The sequence below is a fragment of the Leptonotus elevatus genome, chromosome 13, assembly GCF_054856555.1.
Source record: "Leptonotus elevatus isolate MCC_2025b chromosome 13, RoL_Lele_1.0, whole genome shotgun sequence".
NCBI classification, from domain to species: domain Eukaryota; kingdom Metazoa; phylum Chordata; class Actinopteri; order Syngnathiformes; family Syngnathidae; genus Leptonotus; species Leptonotus elevatus.
The window spans coordinates 9,634,404-9,657,639 of NC_141251.1; the positions used below are offsets into that span (position 1 = coordinate 9,634,404).

Genomic DNA, 23,236 nt, shown 5'->3' on the forward strand with positions numbered 1-23,236 from the left:
TTCTCAAACAAACACACTCTGAGCCACGGGAGAATGAAGTTGCTCTGGGCAATTTATTATAACAGCTTTGGTGTCTTTTCTCTAAGTGTGGCATGTAAGTCGTGTTTTACACACGCTAACTTTATCATCCACTCCCCTCTAAGCACCTGCCCAGAAATATTCTATATTCATTCATACCACTGCAAAACCGTAGCATCCATTCAGTATTTTTTTTGTGTGTATTTCCCCCCTTCTTCCAACCCCCAGCCCCTATTTCTTCATGCACTATTTTCTTTGCCAGAGGAGGAAAGACGTTTTCCGCCAAGCAAATCCCCCATTACAAAACACAAATCCCGCAGAGAACTGTTGTTGACATTTCTCCAGCATATCTCATTGATTATTTTTTCTTGGAGGCCCCTATGTGTTATTTGGTCTTTAAAATAAATATTATCTTGTAGAAATTGAGTGGGTGGAGCATGGATGAGAGGGTGACAGCAATGCATGTAAACGTTTCTATGTGAGCTCGAGTATGCTCTTGTATATTTGTGCATACTTGAAAAGGAACAGTATAAAAACAAAAACAAAAACTGTAGCAGGGCAGACCGCTTTGTAGCAAGACCGTCAGAAAGAATTTTAACTCCCAATGCTGGCAGAACTTTGACCACATCCCAGGGAGAAAGGGGGACACTAAATCTGTGTGGGCTATGTTCCGTGCAACCATTGCTGAGGCAGCCAACCGGAGCTGTGGCCCTGAGAAGGTTGATGCTCATCGCTGCGGTAATCCCCGAATGTGTTGCGGACACCGACAATCAAAGGTGGCCACAGCTAAAGCCCAACAGTGGCAGGGTTTTTATTTTTACTTTTTGGACCTGGATTTACCACCTCTGCCAACAATGAGGGATGCCATTCATCTGAAGAACAAGTCCCATTGGCCCGTTTGGTCCAGTGGGTCTCTGGAGACATCAGATGTGTGCCAGCAGGCCAAGTGGAACATGGCTTTGCTGGTCGTTGAAGCAAAAACTCTGGCGTGGTAGGAGTTCGGAGAGGCAATGAAGAACAACTTCCCAACTGCCTCAGGGAAATTCTGGTCCATCCAGTGGGGATGTCGAGCTGCCAGACTTTGATGTAGGGTGTATACTTCAAAGACATGCCCATCAATGAGGACGCAGAGCATGGTTCTACCGCTGTGATTGAGACCCTAGGGGTAGATGAGACCCGTGTAGCGTTCTTTATGGCTCTGAATTTTGTGGGACTGTCTGTCCTCTGGATGTCTGAGACTGTGGCCTTCAGTCAGAAACGGGTGGCGTGCCCTCTCCATGTCATTAGAGAGGTGAGCCACTTTCCCCCCCATACCTATGCTCACAAGCTATGGGCCGTGACAGAAAGAACAAAATCACAGATATGATGAGCCTAACTGAGTTGAGGATTTTTTAGTTTCTCCTTTAGAATAAGGTGAGAAGCTTGGTCATCCTGGAGAGGCTCAACAGTATATCTGCTGCTACTCTTCATTGAGAGCTACCATAAATAAACATATAATGGCTTCCTTAAATCGAGCATTTAATAGATTTGGGTGAATCTAAGTCTAGGTCTTGTTGTCTCTTCAAGTGTTGCAGTCACATCAGTCGAAGAAATGACAAGTGGCCTATTGGTGTGTCACGTCTTTGGCACAAGTAAGGTTCCACTAAACAGGGCTGACACTTAAGCAATTAACTGTTGGGCTACTAAGCAATGAAAAAATACACAAAACGAAAATGCTTCCACAAATAAAGAAGCATGATTGAAAACTAACCCAGGCAGCGTTGAACTATGTCGTTGACAGACAGAAGCCATCTTGCAGGACACAGCAGATCTGATGGGGAGCTGTCCCAAGTTTAAGAACACACTGTAATATGACCTCGTCTTGAAACGGCACAGGCTACATTTTCTCCTCCAAAAGCCCAAAATCCTTGAGTGTGACAGTGAGGCAAAGACCAAATGAGTCAACTCTTTGCTAGTGTGCTTGATGTATTCTCCTGTGGCCGATTAGTGTCTCAAGCAAACCTCTGTTAGATGGATTTGGGAATTCAATCAATTTACACTTAATGTCAGTGGGTGTTAGTGAAAATGTAAGGTTGGTAATTTTTTGCAGAATTCTCCACCCACATTTGTAATTCAGAGCTTCATGGTCAGAAATGAACAGTTGATAACACACACAAGCACACTTCTATAAAATGGACTAGACTAAGCAAACGTTGTTACTGTTTGTGTATGTATGTGGCCTCACCTTGGCCAGACACTGGGGGTGTCTTTCATGAAGGGCTAGGCTTGTCAGGTTCAACAGGCTGGTCTCATTTAGCCATGCAGGTGTCCTCTTATGGTCTTCGTCCTCTTTCAGTTTCATCAGGACCCTCTCCAGAACCAACTCCCTAATCTCATACTGTGGGCACTTTAGAAGACACTCCAGGAGCTGAGCTGTGAGCGGATGCTTCCCCCACAGCTCAGGGATCTCCACGCTGGCACTGAGGGCTACCCTGGTCAAGCTGAGCATGTACTGGATGCTGCCGGGCTCCAGGTTGGATGTGGGGCTCTTGTTGGAAACCAGGGTTGAGGTCAACAGGAGGGGCAACGTCTCTTGACGGAGCTGGTGGACCTCTGAATCTGATACACATTGAAAATGGCATTTTTTTTAGTTCAGATCATCAACTTAAAGGTTATCATTGCTGTTTGATGGTTATTTATTGCATTTGCAAGGTCATGAAAAAACAACAACAATTAACAAATGTGTACAAAAACTAAAATGAAAGCCTGTCGTTCAGTGTTTTCAATAAAAATATCAGCAGTATTATTTTTTATTTTGCACTAGGAAGTTTAATTCTGACTTGAGATTAGAACAATAAATGTTAACCTACTTTATGCGTAATCATTATTTAATCAATTTATTTTATGTAATAGTAATGGAGTATATACACACAACAAAAATATAAAACGCTTGCCTCTAATCATAACCCTTGTTTTTGCTCCATTTTTTTTAATGAGATGAACTCAAAGATCTAAAATGCCTTCCACATAAACAATAATCATCATTCTTCTCAAATATTGTTTACAAACCACTGAGTATAAATATGTGAGAGTGAACACTTCTCCTTTGCTGAGATAATCCATCTCACCTCAAAGGTGTGCCAGATCAAAATGCTGATTAGACACCATGACTAGTGCACAGGTGTGCCTTAGACTGCTCACAATAAAAGTTGTGTTTTAGTGGGGGGGTGGGGGGCAGTATTGTGTACGGGGAAGACATTTTAGATTTTTGAGTTAATCTCATAAGAAATGGGAACAAAAACAAAAGTTTTGCGTTTATATATTTTTTCAAATTATTATGCATTAAAAATATGTTTACCCTTAATTTTATAGTATGTTATATATCGTTACCATGAAGTGATGCAATTGATACCACCACTTTCCGAGAGCTATTCTCCAGCCAAATCATGTATCTTCTTTCAAACCAAAAGGATAGGAGTTTACCAAGACATTTAAATGACAAATACGCTTTGAATTCACAAAAACTTTAAAGGCTAAAGAAGCATACCGATCACTTTATGAAGCCACCAGATGTAGACAACAAGCCAGCCTGAACAAGACAGTATTTTCTGTGCCTTTCTATTTCCACATTTATAGGAAAGGTTGCGTCAGCGTCTGTTTGGAAATGGACATGTCTGTGCCAACACAGCCACCTGTCAATGTACACACTTGGGGATTGATGGAAGCACAAATAAACATACATTGGCCCGTGTAAAGCTAACTATTTCCTCTAAAATGCAAGTCAAATTTCGAGGCACAGCAGCATTATAGTAACTTGACACTATTCAAAAGCTGCACTCCCGCCTACAGTAATTCTTCAGACTCCACACAGATCCTGCTTTGACAGCCAAGTCTATCTCATGTATGCACACACAGTGAACCCCATGCAACTCAATCCGGCCCTGCAGCACAAGTCAAAATGTGACCTGACAAAAGAGCGGGAAATACAGCATTCCTGCAAATATGGACTGGTTTACTGTGGAGACAGGCCAGGTTACTATGGAACCTGATCCTCAAAAGGGGGTCCAGGGCCAAACAGGCATAGTCTAATGGATATAATGGTGGGCAGGAACACAGTAATGACACCAATGATGAAGGGAGGTGAGCATGACTGAGGTAGATATGTCATATGTAAATATTGCCGCCTGTCATGTGTGAAAGCACATCTCATATAATTATTTTAAATACAAATCAACTGTCATGACTTGTAAAAAAAGACTGTGCTGCATGGTGGAGTCACTAAATAGAGAAAAAAGAACAGTAGTCATAGCCGCTGATGCTGGTTTTCTTAAGTTGGTCAACAATTCATTTTGTAATCTTAAATTGGTTCAACAATTCTCTTTTTAGAGTGTACCTTCAGTCTTTAAAATCTGTGAAGTCTATAAGTCCATGTGAGTTATCTGACTGACACTATTGTGACTCCCATTATGTCAGGCTGACACCACAGTCAATGGCTAAGTTGCACATTACAGACAAACATGCACCGCAAACCCAAACAATGTATGCTTCCGCCTTATCACACTTTCACCATCCATTTCTTCAGGAAGACTATTATGAACCTTTAGAAGAGATCTGGTCTTAATGTACAACAGCCCCCACAATACACTATATTGAATTCATAGAAAGCATCCATCCAAACATTTTCGACTGCATACCCCGTTTCTAAAAAAAGGAAAATAATCTCACAGTATTTTTTTGTGTTATGTAGCTGCTTACTTCCTCATCTTATTCTAGTCATTTGTGTGAAAATACTATCAGTGAATACATTCTTGAACAATGGTCAAAAAAGGTCATTGACCTGTGCACAATAACTTGTATTCACGTCATCGTTGTGTGCAAGTGGATACTTGCGCCAGATGTAATGAAATTCCTTCATGGCATTCCTGAGATATCATGTTCACATGAATAGGCTGGACGGATGGGCAACCTGACACCGTATTGACTCTTATTACAGCTGGTGCAAATGCATTCAAATCATGAGTGGTCTTTGAACATGTTACAGTGCATCAGCATCAATGCCAACTGTGTCCGGCATGGGTGTGGCTATATGTGTGATGCACATAAAGATTAAGAGCTTGGTTTGTCAGAGGGTCATTAAAAACATAAGGAAAATGTGTAAAGTTGTATGAAGTTGTACATGTGCGCAATTGTATGTCAGTAAATTTAGTGGCTCTCTACAGTACAGTCCACAGCCCCGTAAAACTGGCAGTAAAGGGGCTTTGCTGTGTCAAGCTAGAACCTTGGCTAGACATGTGCACATGCTCCTACACGCCAGCACACAGCTGGAGTTCACATCAACTTCCACCATCATTAGCCAAACTGTGAAAAACAAACCCCAGACACTATGTGTGTGCGTGTTTTCATGTACTTCCTGACAAGAGAAATAAATAACAGTCCGCTATATAGTCATTTCGTTTACCACACTACAAGTTGCTACAATTAAGGGATCGCTTTGGGGGGGAAAAAGTAATCCCCCTGTTAACTTCTAAATAAAAATGCATGATATCGAAGACTGTTAAAATGTAACTTAATACATTGCCCCTACTGTTAAAAACAAAACAAAAACTTGTATCTATGGTGACAATTTCCCCCTAGCATGGATTAATTGAATTTCCTTTATTTCCTGCAGAGGTGGGAAGAGTAGCATTATATTCAGGTAAGTGTATTAGTACTTTAGAATAACATGACTCAAATAAAAATTAAAAAGTAGTACTCCAAATTATTACTGGAGTAGCAGTAAGTAATCAATAATGTAATAATAATAATAAAAATATTTTAAAGTTCTGCATAACTGTACAATAATTTCAGATTTATTTAGTATAAATGTCAAATAGACAAAAATAGTGCCATACAATAACACTAATTAAAGCAATCATTAATTCACTTAATTTATTTAACTTTATAATCTCCGTTTTATTCTTTATCAAATAAAACAAATGAAGGCAAATTCAATAAATTGTCGTAAATTTACTTTTTTGTGAAACAGCACAATAGGCGCCCCAAGCAGATATCATAGAAAAGTTAAACGTGTTTTCTAAATAGGACTTCTTGTAGACTGGAATCAACATCCAGACGTTTTCTTCAGGCAGACATAGATGACAGCAAATGACATAGTTGTTGTTTTTCATAATCTGAAGGGTAAATAAACATAGATTGAGCAAGGGTGTTGTTTCTCCATGTTTCACGTAAATTTCAGTCAGTTTAAAAATGTTGGTCAGTTTGAAGATGTTGCTTCTGTGTGTGGCCACAGAGAGCTTGTGTGCAGTGGAGTGACTTACTCTGATTTGTGAAATGGAGTCAAACATCACAAGTGGTTATGTCTGACTGGTAAAACAGTCATGTGACCGCGCCCAAAGCACAAGCCTTGCTGATGAACCAAAACAAGATTGCACAAGCAACAATAGATAGATACAAATAGAAGTAGCAAGCATAATGTAGCTCAATGTAACTGAGTAAAAGTTGCGGGGTTCCTCTTCACAAAAATACTCAAGTAAAAGTAAAAATTATGTTGCACTTAATTTATTACCCACAAGTGCAATTTCTCAAAAATGTTACAAATGTAACGGAACGGAACAGATTGTGTTCGATTTTAGACATTTTACAGTAATTGGAAAGCAGTGTTGAAAAGGAATCAAGGCATTTTATTGTCAAACTAACACATATTTCCACATCATATGGCATGACGTGATACCTGAGATCCCAGGTTAGCCCAATAACGTCTTAAGACTTGTGAAAATAACAACAGAAAAACAAAATAAGATACATCCAATAAAAATGTAAGTGAGATGGCTCATTCACGTTCTGAATGTGTGGACGGATGCAACTGAAGAAGGTGGCCTGAATTGCATATTCACAAGGACTGTGTACTTGAAAAAAGAAGAATAGAGTGTTCAACATGCAGGAGGGTTGAATTGGTATTTGTCAGGGCTACAGAGCACTGCTTGAGTTTAACAGTCTAGAAGAGAGAAGCTGTTCGTCAGCCTGGTGGTCCTGCTCTGGATGATCCGTAGCCCTCCTGCCTGGGGGTAGAGGACTGAAGAGGGGATGTGCAGAATGGGTTGGGTCCTTGATGATTAAGAGTGCCCTTTTTTCTGCATCTGCTGGTGAAGATGTCTGTGGTTGTGGGAAGGCTGTACCGCACAGTCTTTTGAGCAGCCTTTACAGTGTTTTGAAGAGCCTTTTTTGCAGCCGAGCAGCTGCTCTGCCACATCGTGATGCTGCTGCTAAGGGGGCTCTACAACACACATGTGCATAAGCTCCCTAAGACACAGCTCCCGAATCCAGCACACCACAGCTTCCGTAGGAGGTAAAGACGTTGGTGAGGTTCTTCAGCAGGTGAAGTCCTCAAGCGGACCCCTAGGTACTTGTAGCTGGAGACCGCTTCCACTGCTGCTCCTCCAAAGTGCAGGGGGCCGAGGGGGGCGTCTGTTCTTCTAGAAGTCCACCACCATCTACTTGGACTTCTTCACATTGATGCAAAGATTGTTAACTTTGCATAAGTCCACAACATGTTCTACCTCTGTCCTCTAACTCATTGTTGTGTCGTCCGTGAACTTCACTAAATGACAGCTCAGGAATTTCGCAGAGCAGTTCATAGGCCAGTAGTGTGAACAGGAAGGGGCTCGGCACATAGCCCTGATGGAAGCCAGTGCTCAGGGTGATAGAGAAGACGGTTTTGTGGATCCTCACAATCTATTGCCCAGTGATGGTCTCAGCCCAAGAACATTAATCTTTCGCTCCAGGTTCTGTGGAATGATTGCGTTGAAGGTGAAGGAGAAGCACAGGCAGACGTAGGAGTTCTTGCTTTACAGGTGGGTGAGATCTTTGTGGACGACTGATGAGATGAAATCAGTGTTTCTTCCCGGGAGTCATAGTCGGCACGAAAAAGCAGTAGTCCATCCATCTCGAAGGCCGAGTTAGGCATGTTGTAGTTAGTCATTTGCCATCAAACAAAGTAATGAACAATTCCCCATGGTGACTTGCTAGCCTTTAGCTGGGCTAGCCATCCAGCACGTTTACCTCACTTTTGTTTATGCAAGTAACGCTTCTTGTTTCCCGTGGCTCATTGTGCGGTGTAGCCCTCTTTTCTTCTTTTCAGTGTAGATGAAATAGCTGTCATTGAACTCTCTCTAAATTGGTGTTGTTGTCGGAGCTACGTACTGTATACTTTTATTTTGTACATTCTATGAGCACCAATGCATTGCAATGCAATATAGTTCTTAAGTCACAAGCTTAGAGAAGTGAGAAGCCTTGCACTAAAGAAACTTGCGACCCATTTCAGAGGTTGGACATATTTTTTGAGGCAGAGTTGTGATTTGGAATGGCTGGCGCAGATTGGGGGGCAATAAAAGTACATCTTGAAGTTCGACGATGAGTGAAAGTAGCCAATTATGGGAGAAAACAAGGTTTAGCAAGCTGTCAGCGATGGGTATCAATCACATCTGCTGTGGTTGATAAAGGTCTAATTATGGGAACATGTTTTATGGGTGTTTTGCTACTGTCAAACAAGTGTCCAGTATAAGGACATCTACAAAAAAATTCTCTACAAATTCCATTACAGTTTTATTTACTCTCAGCCCAGAAACATATTGAAGTTTTGACTACTTTCTAAGAAGTACACAATGAAAGCAATTTGTGCTACATTAACATACATTTTCGTAGAGTAATTTAAAGGAAGTCCCTTTGATGTCTTCAAACTATTTATATGACTGGCGTCGGACAGAATCCTTGCATGTCTATAGCCATCACTTTTCAGGAAGCCAAAAGGGCAGAATGTTTTTTGAACCAATACCATTGCATCATCCAAGAGAGCAAGTAATTTTCAACACTTTAGATTGGTCAATAACTTGTAAAAAATAACACACTCACACGGGGACTGACCAATAGTATGAATTTGTGCGGGGGAAATATGAAATTGAACAAATTTAGACATGATTTTTCTGTAAGGCAGTGACCATATAATATTGTGATCATAGTAAATCATGATTTGTTTGAATGGATTAGACCTACTTATCATTGTATACCTGTTAACTGATTCACGCAGCTGGAGACTAAAACTCTTATAATTTACTATAGGTACGGTAAATATTGAGCACATTTGTTCACATGTTGGCAGTGGTACTTTGCTAATGTTTAAAATTAATTTGTTGTATTGTTGGGAATCTGTACTTGAATGACTGTTGCTGACGGATTGCTGTGCTCGGTGGCTTACGGAAACACCTGATGTCAATGGCACTATAATTATATTTCCACACCATTGTTTGTTACCAACATCCTGCTGAATGCCAGTGAGCCAATGCGTTGTTGTTGTTTTTTTATGTTTTGAGCCCCCCAAAATGAAGGCTGTCAGCCTGGTTTAAATCCAAAAATCAAGGATTTTTGAAAGTGTTTTGTTCTACACTTTTCTTCAGACAGCAGTAAGACCTCACTAAGGTTTCCTGTATATAAAACTGCAGATGGCCGCCTCTGCCTTATTTTGGGCTGCCTCCTGCTCTAAAACCACTGACATCATGGAATCTGTTATTATTTGCCCAGCATAGCACAGCAGAGTTGGGTGTCATTTTTAACTGCAATTGTGGTAGTACGTAAGGGGGATGCGGTATCAGAAAGTCACTCCTGAAACTTTAAAAGACAAGAAGGACCGCAAACAAAAGATTTTCTTCTTAATGCAAGTGTGTTGGAACATTTCAGACATTTTTAAACAGATAAAGATTGTTTCAGGACATGCAGGCGAAGCAAGTGTGTTCATTTGAAAAGGAGAAAGGTTGTTAGAACACAATGTTGACGTTAGTAAAGTGGTGAGGAATACTTGATGTTAAAATCACAAGATACTTGAAAACGTCATGAGTGACGGCTAACCATAATTCAGCAACAGAAAACCTTAGTTTAAAACTAAGTTGTTTTTTTTTCTTTTTAGGTGTAACATACGCTGTACTGAACGACAAGGAGAGCATGAGGACATTTTTAAATGAGTGAATTATAAAAACAGAGCAGGACTCCACCTCTAGCAGAGAAAGGGGAATACAAGGAGAAGTGAAGCAAAAACAGACTAATGATAGAGGCATTAAAAGGTGTGTAAGTAAGAGGGAAGGTGCTTATTTTGTTATGTAAGGGGCCACATCGGGCTAAGCCTGGTCCCTGAATCTACTGGCTTGTTTTGAGAAATCCTCGGTATTTCCACTGTCAAATGCAAACATGTGTTCAGCACATGGCCAGCAGAAAACACAAGTTCCTCACCCTCTGCTCTCCTCTCCTTTCCATAGCACTCAATAAAGTGGGTCAAAGGCACAAACCCACCATCTGTCTGAGATTGCGCGCCTTTGGTTTCACATTCCTCCTGAGGAGACCCCCACTGAGATGGGTCTGCGCACATGTACACACGCAATTACGAATCCACAAAGACACATTGCAGGGCGCTTCTCTGAATGGTTTTAGGCATGACTTCTGTTAACAGTCGGATCGAGAGGGAGAGTGCCGCACACAGCCTTGCCAGCAAACGTTGCAGGGTCATCTGTTTTGATTCACAGCAAATGGATGGGAACACAGTTGTTGCTTATTGAGCTCATATACATCCCTTCAACGCGATGACATCGGCAAAACTATGCTAGTCGAACAATGTTACTGATAATATTATACCACTTTCAAAAAATTGTACCGATATTACTGTGGTATAATTACACTATCCATTGGTAAGAGGGCAAACACTTTCTTATGGCACTGTAGCTGAATATGAAAATATTTCTCCCGTCCAGATTTACTCACCACACAGAAGACTAATCTTCGGCCCACACAAACAGACCAACACATCCAGAAAGGCTCCTCTGGTGACCACACAGTTATTCTCTCTTAAATGAGATGAGGGGAAAAAAAGAAATGAACTATTATTTCTGGTTTCATTCTTGCAATTAGTTTGACTACTGTGAAAATGATAAAATATGATTGAAACACATTTTTTAAGGTTAGATGTTGATTTGAATTGAGATCAATTGAACACCATTTATTAAAATGCAAAGCATAAGCAATTGTAAAGTAGCACTAAGAAACTTTTCAACCTTAATAAAATACATCTCCTGATGAAACCGACTTAAAACTAGTTGAATGGTACCTATGCCATGGCCTGAAGGGGTCTGTATGATATTTACTGGCACTCAGCAACTTTGAGGAGGATGGTAGAAACATTGCCACACAAAAAAACTACAAATGTGCTGACTGCTTTATTGAATACGTCACTTCCTCCTTCCCCCATTCGTTACAAAGACGGAAGTCAATTTGAATGTCGACACGCGATTACTGCTTTCCTGGCAAAAGCTGTAAAACAACTAAAATGTTTTGTCTGTGGAGACTAAAAAGAAAAACAAAAAGGGAAGCTACCCAGATAAAAAGACAGTCAAGGATCAACATTGGCCTGGCTTTCATGCGCTGGCGTGAGATAAAAAAACAACGCAATGTGCTTGTCCTCATGGGAAATGTGATCATAACTTAACATAATAGCATAACAATACCACTTTTGCCCATATAGCGCCGCCATAATCAACGTAAACCAAAAGTTCCTTAGTGTTGCTTTCAACTAGAACTAAACCGAGACAAAATATTGCTGCTGTTGGGTCATAGGACTGTAGCAAATTGTAGCTTGTTAGTCACATGAGACGCCCCAAACCTCAAACCTTTCAGTAAAAAGAAAAAAAGAAAAAGTATAGATACCCTCCCTCGAGCAGAGACCAGTGACACTTGATAAAAAAATATTACAGCTGCCTTCATATCAGTGTTTAAGTTTAGCAACTTGTGTGGGCAATGTATGCTCAGTTTATGTGCAGCCTCAATTAAGACTATGCTATGAAAGCTCACAATTGTGTGAGAACAAGGGAGACTGTGTGAGAGCGACGTCATCTTTTCATCAAGCCGATATTAAACGCACATGCACGCACACATGCACAGACACTATAACAGTGATGGGAGCATGGGCAGAGTGCGCGTGTTAGCAAGGTAACCTTGCAAAAAAGTTCACAAGGAATTCTAAGGTCAATTAAAGCAAATAAATTGTAATGCCGGCATCAATGGCGACAGTCTTCACAAAATCTAGGGCTGGATTAACACTACATGAGACCAATTATCAACACTATCTGTCACGGCATCTTAAAGAGAGAAAAAAAATGGAATCAGGCACAAGTCCAGTTTTGTCAATCTTGCCAACAATAGCAAGTGGCCAAACGATCCTCAACATGTCAGTATGGTTCCTTTGAGTGCATGTATGACATTCTATGTATTGTTAAATTTACTCTCAGTTTTAGTCCAGTTTTAATCACGCTTGTTAGTTTTTAACATAGTCAACCACATCCTGTTTTTATTTAGTCCATTTTTAGTCGACTATAAATCTAACATTTTAGTCTTTATTTTAGTCCAAGAAAACATAATTTTATTTGTCTAGTTTTAGTCAACAAAAACTGTCAACGTTTTAGTCAGGACAATCATTTTACCCTCGTATAATTTTGTCAGCAGATAATGTTGAACATTTCAGATGTAAAATTATTTCAAATAAAATGTTCTCTCATCTGACACACAATTCCTGTACATCAAAACAAGTGGCTACTATGATATGAGCTAGTAAGTTAGCCAGTATTAGTTAGCGGTCGGATCATCATAATTGTTGGAATGTTATAGCCGTTGGATTAATGTTACGTTATAACTATAAATTTACTTTTTCTTTTTTACCTTTCGCAGTTAATCCTGTCTGTCCCATGTGTTTGTGCATGTTGCACTCGCTATAGCTGCAGATTTGTCACTGTGTGTCACATGACAGTGTCACAGACGTGACAGATTAGCAGAGACAAGATTTTACTAAATCATAAAATTTTCATCTCGTTTTTTGTTAATGTACTAAAATGTCCATAGATTTTGCTCCAGTTTTTATTAAGTGAAGTACGTTTTCGTCTCGTCTTCATTAGTTGAAGAAAATGCATATCGATTAAGTACCATTTCTTGTTTATTAATGAGGGTTTTAGTCTAGTCTTGTCTAGTCTTAGTCTGGTGAAAAATAATTATTTTTGTTGACAAAATTAACACTAGTTCTATGCGATACTTCTCAGACTTTTTCAGTTCTGTAGGTGGCTGGAATATGGATTGAAAAAGTTAATTTCCACATTCATAGACAGCAATCTTTTTTAATCACTGTGCCAAGTGCTGAATCCAGTAGTACTGTTACACTTCGCCTGGATAAGAATATTTAACGTCCAAAAGGAAATTTTTTCTTAACGGCACGTTTAATCAAGTCAAAATGCAATGTTGCCCATGTGTCCCCGCGCTATGCTTTATCGCTTGTAGCTTTTGTTTTATCCTGATAAATCCCTGAATAATTTAAAGTAATCACGCACCAATTTACAAAAAGCAATCCAAACATGACCTAACACACTTGGTGGTGGTGATGGAGGGAGATCAAAATACGGTGACATACACCACAACAAGGATGCGCTCGAGCACTATTGTCAAACTTTTACATGCATTCCAACATTTGCCCTCTGCATTTAACCCATTACGTAGTGAACATGCTTAAATATGATCTGACATGCAGCAGGGGGTTACTTATACAGCCTGGGGTGCACTTATTTTTTGTGTGTGCGTTTAATTTAGTGGAGTACTGTGTCTGGCACCATGAAGACATAAAAAGAAGCTGTCTGCTTTGCTAAGCAAGAATTCACCTTTCATCCTAATTAAGACTCATCAGTGTAACCATGCGAAGCTAGCAGGGCTACTGTTGCTAACCCAGTGACCCTGTGTTCTCTGGTGAACAGATGAGAACAGAGACCCTGCACTGACCCCAGCTAGGAAATAAAAAGAGGGGGGCAGGGTTGCAGCCGCGCAGTAATCTGTGCTCCATCTCAAGACCTTAATTTTGGGCAAGAGGTCCAAAGGTAGAGGATAGGATGGGGGTGTCCAGGTAGGACAGAAAGCAGCCCCTTTGAAATTGAAGCCTCGGCAGGACATGAAGGGGGCATGGTGAGGGAGGGGACGACTGGAAGGACAAGGAACTATTCTTCTGCTGGGGGAGTTGGGAGGGACTGAGGGATGCTTATCTGTACGTGCATGTGTCTAAGATTACCGAGAGGCGAGCCACATGCGCTGAAGGACAGCTCCAGCGATTCCATTTCCTGCTGGCAGGGGTCTGTGTGACTCACTCTGGTAAGACTGAAGCAGAAAGAGCACCTGCAAAAACATTCAAGTACACATGTAAGCATACTTCATTATGTAACAGTCATAATTTGCTCATTATTTTCGGGTGATGGTTATTGGCTATTAATGGTGTGCGATTACCATGTGAATGTGATTTTGTGTTTTCATGAACATGACCCCAAAAAGTACAATCACACAAACGCACACCAATAAGTGCAATAGTAGCTACAATCAATATTGATCAACGTATGAAAAAAAATATTGATATTATGAATATAATGTGCTGATAAGAACTAGTGAGACATTCATCCTTTAGTCTTCTTTCTCTAAATCTGCTCATGGTCAATTAATAATAATGCAGTAAATAAAGTGCTGTACTCTTTTCCAAAGCACTGCAGCGTTTACTACCATTAATTGTATCATGGCTCAGTTTAAACATGTTCAACAAAATTTGAAAAGTCTGTACACAATGAATAGCATAGCAAGATCAACATTTTGTCAAATTGAGCTTATATTTCATATATTATTTACCTTCTCATAAACAACATAAAATTCCTACTAGTGAGCTATCTAAAACACACATTTTCATTTTTTAAACACTATATTATTTATTATTTATAAATTAAGTTGACTTGAGAATATATTATATGTTATAATTACTTATAATAATTAATAAATACATTTAGAATACAATAAATTGATGTGACAAGACAATATAAAATAATTTAAATAAAATAGATTTTGGGGGCATTTAAAATCGATTCTGAATCGTACTAAATGAAAAGTTCTTATGAGAATAATTTTTTGGGCACATCCCTAATAAATATGGTGACGCGTTATTTAGAAACATGCTATCATTGTGAGCTGCTCGAATGTGTGAATACATTTCATACATAAAATAGAATGCTCAAGTTACGTGACGTGAAGTGTGTATGATGCCCTGGTGGTGGAGAGTGTTCAAAGGCCAGAACACTAGCTAACTAGCTGACTGGCTGGGTGGCTGACTGGCTGGCTGGGGTGTGTATTCTGGGCCTTGGTAAGTATACTCTTTAGGTCTGGGCCATGGCCACAGACCAATAGGAAGCCATTCATTACAATATGCAGGGAAGGCAACGTGGGGAAAAACCAGGCTGACCACGTAGCACTGAGCCTGGCCTGCCCCTTCTGCTCTCCTGCAGTCTCCACACCAAGGCAACACCCACTGGCTCACAAAAACACCATGCAGAGCGTTGGAGTCGGACCCTCTTTCTTATGCTGTCATTTTATAAAGGGCTTTTCCATTACAAGAGCCAGTGTCAAATGGAATCCCAAACCAAATATGGAACCATTCAAATGCTTTTCAATGTTGAAAATGTGCTACTCAGGGATGGCTAACCGTCTTATAGTGGATATAAAAACTCAGCACAATCCTGCAAGGTTTTTGTAATGTAAAAAAAATGATTCCAATAAAAATCTTTTCAAACCCATTTTTACCATGAATTTGACCTAAACCTGTATAATTCAACTGAAACAAAAATTTATTGAATAGGGAAAGTAAAAATAAATTACCGGTACTGTACAGACAGGACTTGACACTAATTTCAAAATTTCTGCATCTCGCCATCAGCTTTCCTGACCAGTTTTCTTTTTGTCTTTTCAGTTGTCAGTAATGTTGTGCCATATTTTATCCACTTGATGATGACGGTCTTCACTGTCTTAAATGGTATATTTAATGCCTTGGGTATTCTTAGCTACTGGTACTCTTCTCCCAACTGATACCTTTGAAAAATAAGATCCCATGCAGTGGAAGCTCTCTGCCGATCATGGATTGATCTGATTACAAAAATGTCAGGAAAAGCCTACTAGAACAATTGAACTTTTATAGGCACTTTAAATGGTAGCAGGTGTGTGTGTTGACTCCTCTGTAACATTAGTGTGATTGATTAATTGTGAACACAGCCGCATCCCAAGTTTTAAAAGGTTATGCACACACAACAAACCGATGATCTCAGTTGTTTACTTTTACTTCCCTCTCGATTTATTTTTCTAATTATGTTATAGGTCACATTAACGGTGGAAAACTTTTTGAAGTGCTTTATATCACAAAAAAACTGGGATTTGAACAGGGATGTGATGACTTTTTTTTATCCATTATAATATCCAATCCTTGGACAGTTTTTCTATTGGTAAAAGTTGGCAATTGTTAATTTTATTGAATTTTTGAGAACAAAGTTATCATAAAAAATAAAAATCAGCAATGACACTGATTTCCAAATGGACTTTCAGTTTAATGCAAACCAGCAAGGTCTCAGTTTGACATTACTGCATTTGTTGTAACTAAAAATAAACCTCAATTGTTTCAACTCAGCAACAAGATCATATTAATTATTTATTCATTAATGAATGAATGCAGAACCTGCAGCTAATAATCTAAGCGTTGACTTTAGCTACCTCTAACAAAACAGGTGAGATGTCCTATCAAGTCTTTAATATTGCTGACATCAGGCCGAAACTACCTATATCACAATTTGATCAATTTAATATTTTTTCATATTTCACCATTCTAAAGCATTGAAAATAGCTTGCACTCTTTGGCGATGCAATGTCAATGATTGAACACACGTGGCTTTTTTTGGGGTCTCCTGAAAAATTGATGATTTTGGAGGTAAAGGATTCCGGACCAATGCTAGCATTAGCATAATATATTGAGTCAAATATTTTCTACCATGCTTAATCCAAATGTAAAAATAATCAGATTAGGAGTGACATAATGTAAGACGTTGGAAATGTTTTAGATGCTTCCTGTCATCACCAGGTGACGCTGACTAATTAAGAAAAATGTATGTGTGGATCATCGCAAGCGATAAATTAGTCATACAACATAGCTTTGACCCAGAACGCAACTTCACCACCACTATGCGGAGTGACTGACAAAATCAATCTCTTCAGGGCAGGACCATCATCAAACAAATCACGTCAGACTTTTCCCCTGTTGAGGTGTATTATAGTCATTAGTAATTCTGTTTACATCTTTGAAAACAGTAGCAAATGTGACTACCGCAACTCATAAGAAACCGTTTGACGGGAAGCCACGTGTTCCTCTTCATTACATTCAAACTTCCCAGTTCAATTCATTGACTGGGCTGGAAAGTCCCTGCATGGGAGGAGTTTTAACCGGCTCAGTCCAGAACAGAAAGGAGAAAGTGGAATATTTATAGAAAATGCAGCCCTCTTGTTCCTCCTTACAAAATGAAGTACAGAGGCAGACAGAATATTTAATGCAATTACACTGCACACACCAATGTCCATAAAAGCATGTCTTGCCAATTCTATTCTTTTGATCAGAAAAACATGAGTCTATTAAGTGCTCAAAAGGTCAGTTGATGCAAATGAGGTCATCTAATATAACTAATATACATTATTTGTTATGTGTATGTTTCATTCATTGAAGTCAACAATGTGTATTTAAAAAAAAAAAAAACGACCAGTGCAACATAATGCACACTATTCTCCAGTAGGTTTACTACTTGTATGTGTGTATTTCCGTATGTGAATCTGTGTTGCAAAGAGCCTTAATCCGTATTTTGGCTTGGTAAAAATAGTGGTGGTGGATGTGAGCTCCATTCAGACTCTGTTATCAGCCTGCCCCGCTGTCCCTCCTACTGCCGCAACCACAGACTGACCACATGATGCAGTGAGCATGCATGCACATGCGCACACAAACACACTTTTGCTAGAGCGAAAAATGTTATGTCAATTCATGGCTTGGTCCAGTAAAACATATAGGCACATAAATTGGCCTACCTAAGAAATGTGGGCTGCAGCCAATTAGTCAAAAACAAACTAACCAATAAAGCAGTAAAAAAATATATATATAAAGCCTTGAGTTCTCTGTATTCTTGTTTAAAATAAATACACATACCGGCTGTTTTCATGCACTTCAAACAATTTAGGGGTACGGTATATGTATGAATGTGTGTAATGTAATGTGTGTATATATTTTTGGATCGTGGCATTAAAAAAAAAAATTGTATTGGTAGCTTTCTGAGATCTTTGGCTTTGTCAGACAGGTTCTATTTACCTTTAAGTAATTTACAGGTCTGGAGGTAATCAGGCTTGGGTGTGGTTGTAAAAAAAATGTGACCAGCAAGATAATTCACAAAGGGGAAGGGGAGTACTGTTTCACACAGGTGGAGGCAGCATTGAATATTTTTTTCCCTTAATAAATAAAATCACCATTTGAAAACTACATGATTACTTGGGTTAACTTTAAGAGATCAAGGCAAGCAGAGGATGCAGTGCCACCCTGTCTGTACCCACCCCTGTATGTTAACAGTAAAATAAATAAATAATAAATTATAATGAATACATTGAACTATTCTCCATTTCAGTTATCTGGTCCGTGTTTCATATTTCTTTTCTTTTTCAATTCTATAGTGTCAATTATTTCATCAAATGCACCGAAAAAAATCTAAATATCAATATTATTATTTATTTTTTAACCTCCTAAAAATTCTTAAGAAGTGGGGATAAATCACCAATATGTGTTATTGTTCTCCCATAATAATTGGGGTTGGTTCCCATTAAAACTAAAAAAATAAAAGGAACATTAAAACACTGTTGCACATAAAATGCTGCAAATAAGACAAATATGCGAGTGCCAAACGCGAGTATGCAAGAGCCCACTGCATATTCTTTATGGTTATGATTCACCATATTCTGAAATGCCTTATTGCTTCAGTGAAAATGGCTGGGAGTGAATGAGTTAAAAGCATTTGCGTGTCAAAGTAAACAAACCTGTAGTAGGGTCCCATGAATGTAATTGTGCTGGATTTGCGGTCCTGGGTCCTGAGGAAGCTCTTGAAGCAAAGAGAGTACAGTTGATGAGACCTGGGTGATAAGTACAAAAGGAACTAGGGCTCGTGCTGCCATTTCTCTTGTACGATACACAGCTGAACGGCCACATCTGCAAGACAAACAATCACACACACCGAAACAACAGTCGCGGTTACTAAATTGTCTGAACATGACTATAAGCATTGTTATGATGACCATATAGGGTTTTTTTTAATGTTATTTAGTATTCTGCGTTTGCAAAGTTAGGTTTGCTTCACACTGTGTTTTTGCAATTAATGTGTTGCTCGTATCATTCATAATAAGCGTTACCATAGTGGACAACTGGACATTGATGTTACCCTTTGTATGGTGCTTGTGCTGTTAGTAAAGATTCATAAAAAATACATAGTGGATTAGCGTTTGTTGTTGTAGCATTTTTAATCACCTAAAACCCGACCCCGCGGTTACCACGCTGCGAAAGCTATGGACTTGTATGAACTGGTCCGTGGCAGAAAAAAGGTTGGGGACCACTGGTCTAGTATACAAGATTGCATAATTGCTATGCTAGCTATAGTGCTAAGCCGTTTACAATGTTTGTATTTGTTATGCAAAACAAAAGTTTCATATAGTTTCAGATCCAGATTATATATTTAACGGTGTAAAATAATTCCGTCCAAAGAAGACCAGATGACACAAAAGACTACCGCTCCGCAGCTGATGTGTCCTAGAGGTGGGCGAGTCAATGAATTTTGCCCGTCCGTCATTCGGCAATCGTCAACAGTCAGGACACCCTTCCGTCATCGTCAATCCATCAATATTTCAAGCCGAAACATCAATCCGTTATTCGGCGATTGTTCAGCAAAATGAGCGTCCGTCAATCATCATTTGTCAATCTGTCAGCAAAATGCGATGTCCGTCATTGACGGATTGCCGAATATATTGACAGATTGATGATTACATTGACGGACGAAAATCCCCTTCCGTCAAGGCTTAGTTCTGCAATTTTCTCGTCAATCATCAACAAAATGGCCGTCCGTCATTAACGGATTGACGGACCTTCCTTTAATATTGACGGAATGCCCACCTCTGCTGTGTTCTACATGGTGCATTCTGTGATACAAATAAATACTGCTTCAACATTATTAGACACCTGCGCACAATACATTAAGAGCCAATGTCAGCGAGGGACAAACTTTAAGAGGCGTTTATGTGTTTTAGGTTGTTTCTACGGTCTGGGATGGTATTAAAATTTGTGCCCAAAAAACGGCTGGTTTAGCTGGGCAAACATCAGTGGAAGCCTGGAAGCTATGTGAAGCGGCAATAAATCATTACAAAGGCATGCAGAGATGAAAAGGAAAGCTAACCATTTTGGTTTTGGCAAAAGATAATGTCAGATATGGATAGAAGCACAGATACATTTTCAATTTCTAACAAATCACATTTTGCATAAAAAAATGGAAAGAGATAGAAAGCTTGATGACTGAATAAACAACAATCACGTAAATAATGAAATCATAACACATACAGGTTTCAAACACAAACTGTTTGCTTTATATGGCTATTTATTTAAATGCAGAGCCAGCCAAACTTTCCCGCTCCTTATTGTGCCCCCGACCCCTTGCCATTTAAGGCGCATATGTTAACTATCTTTTGTAATTTGTCCCAATGAAACTCTTGTGAAAGGAAATGACAGTTTGGAACTGTGTAATTTTAGCAACAGAGCTGTGCCCAATGGGGTCAGTACGAAGGCTGTTGACTGGCATGGGTGAGTCTCATCTGGGCTTCATTTGAAAGAAAACTGGTCAAATGGTTTCCTGCACACAGACTGCAGCATGTTGTTGGATAAACAAGCTCAAGAACCCAAGTGTGTCACTAGGGAATGAACACAAGTTAGGAAGTGGAGTGGTGACTCATTTCAAATGAGAGGGCTCTATTTGGCCATTCACACAAAATGTAGATCCCTGAAAGTAATACTATTGCACAAAAACAAAAACAACCTCTCAGCCTCTATTTACTTTCTCAGGAAAGAAAAGTCAAACAGAACATCATTCACAGTGTTTACAATCCAATATGTATAGTATATGAAGCCATGTAAATATATCAATTTACATTCATATTTTATTATTTTCGTTAGTTATCAATTTTTCGGAAGAAGAAAGTGTGAGTTTCATATTTCTTTACAAATTTCTTCTACTTCTTCTATAGTAGTAGAAAGTGGAACTTCAACTAACATCCACTGCAAATCGTTGATGGGTTGACTGTCAAAATATGATTTGCCATCAACATCAATTATATTTGGAGTAATTCGTTCTAGAGGTCAAACAGCTGCCAACATAAAACCTACTAATTGTACAGGTTTTTTTTTTAAGTAACACTATGGATTATTAATTTAATTGTTTAAAAGTATCTTCACTTGTTTTTTTAATTGTGTGGCAGTCAAAGACAGACCCTGACCAAATAGGGGCCCTAAGAAAATGTTTTATTTGGAGCCCTTCACTACCCATCTCATATTAAACAAAAATGAACTTCAAAGTGAAAAAAATAAATAAATTGAAAGTGAACATGCATGGAAGATGAGGCCCTGCATATTTTGTTTAATCTGTGTTCAGGAAGGGGCGCAGAATATCCAAGTCAAGTCCTTTGGTCACAAAAAGTTGTTAAATTCCAGCCGAGCTCACCCCAATGGGAACAAACAAAGAAGTAGGAACATACCAGAATAAAACCAGTTACATCTTTTGACATTGACAAACTATTTTAATCTGAGAGATAGGCTAAAGCCTCAATGTACGTAGATGAAGTTTCGTGTGACATAAAACAGTTCACGCTCCAAAATGTCTTTAAGATAATTTAGTGCTTTCGTGTTACTTGATTTTTACGGTGTTTTAGCTCCAAAGTTTCACTGTATTTTGAGTTCAAACACTTGTGATGCACGTGTCACTGTGTCCCGTCAATTTTGACATGAGCATGGTATTTTGTTAAAATGTGCGTGATATGAAAGATAAGGCAAAATAAAAAGGAAAAGGAAAGAAAGTTTCACCTTTGGATACAATACAGTGAATGCACATTGCTGAGCCCTATGAACAGAAATGAGAAATGTGATGGGAGTGTAGTAAAAGCAAGAAGGGAGGAGAGCTGTCTGGACTGGCTTCATAAATCATGGAACTCTGAGGCGTTGCCATTAAACGAGAATGCGGGAGAGGAAAAATATAGACATTGTTGGAGATAAGATACGTGTTAGCAGTTGCTCAGAATGAGAGCACATCAATTCTAAAGAATACATTCATCTGCATGTCATTCTTTTTTGATGTAGACATCATTCTACATGCAAGTATAACTTGCAAAATGTAAAAAGGTTCTGGGAAAAACGTATGCAGTTGGTGGCTCAAGATGATGTGCAAGGAGAAACACTTATTCGCATTCATCAAACATGTTTGCACATGCCAGATGAAGATACGTTGGGCGAAGGGACGGTGGAAGAGACAACTACCAACTATTTTCACATCTTCAACATGTGGTCTTCATTTGGGTGGAAACATTCACCACATAACTTCTCTGACAGTGACGCAGCAAGGCAGGATCCAGATGTCAATGAGAAGACAACTACAGATTTGATAAATTTAGCAAAAAAGGTATTTTGGAAATGGGCATTTATTTATGAGAAAGGTTTATGATCACCTGTTTATCGTTACAGAATTGCTAGTTTACAATAAAAGTAAGAAATAGTGGGATGCCCATGAGGGGCAAACTAAGATGAATATAGTAAACTGCAATAATTGTTTCTTCTAACTTATACACATATTGTGTATGGCTTGACTGGATCGTTTATTTTATTTTTTTATAATATTTTTTTTATGTGGATGCATGGGTTTTGGAAGTCATCTTGATCTCAATTTAAGACTATGTAAAATCCCATGAATAATTAAAAAATAGAATCACTGATTCATAGCGAATTTTATACACAATGCAACTCATTATTTGCCACATATTGTAATTAAAAGTATATTTAAAATCAGTTAGTTAAAAAGAATAGCTAATTCAAATTACTAATAGAGCATACAGTACAAGAACACAATATTTGAAAACATTATTTTAACAATACTTACAAATACATTAATCACAGGGTTGGGTAAAGAGAATAGTTTTTAACCTGGGTTTAAAAATGGTTGACGGATTTCAGTTGATGTTTGTAAACACACCATTCAAAACTAACGCACGAGGAAGC

At 38.9% G+C, this 23,236-nt stretch overlaps 1 protein-coding gene across 4 annotated transcripts in view; it reads right to left on the minus strand.

Moving 5' to 3' along the window:
* thada (THADA armadillo repeat containing) overlaps positions 1-23,236 on the minus strand; it is a 69,892-nt gene that overhangs the window by 16,338 nt on the left and 30,318 nt on the right. For 3 of the 4 annotated variants that reach the window (XM_086093300.1, XM_086093301.1, XM_086093299.1), the window contains 4 exons: positions 18,976-19,144; positions 14,129-14,232; positions 10,798-10,880; positions 2,243-2,616 (listed from right to left, as the gene is read on the minus strand). In XM_086093300.1, coding sequence (XP_085949426.1) covers positions 2,243-2,616; positions 10,798-10,880; positions 14,129-14,232; positions 18,976-19,144 — 730 coding nt within the window. Of the gene's footprint in view, positions 1-1,779; positions 1,925-2,242; positions 2,617-10,797; positions 10,881-14,128; positions 14,233-18,975; positions 19,145-23,236 lie in introns of those variants that run through there. The other variant, XM_086093302.1, reaches the window with a different exon arrangement.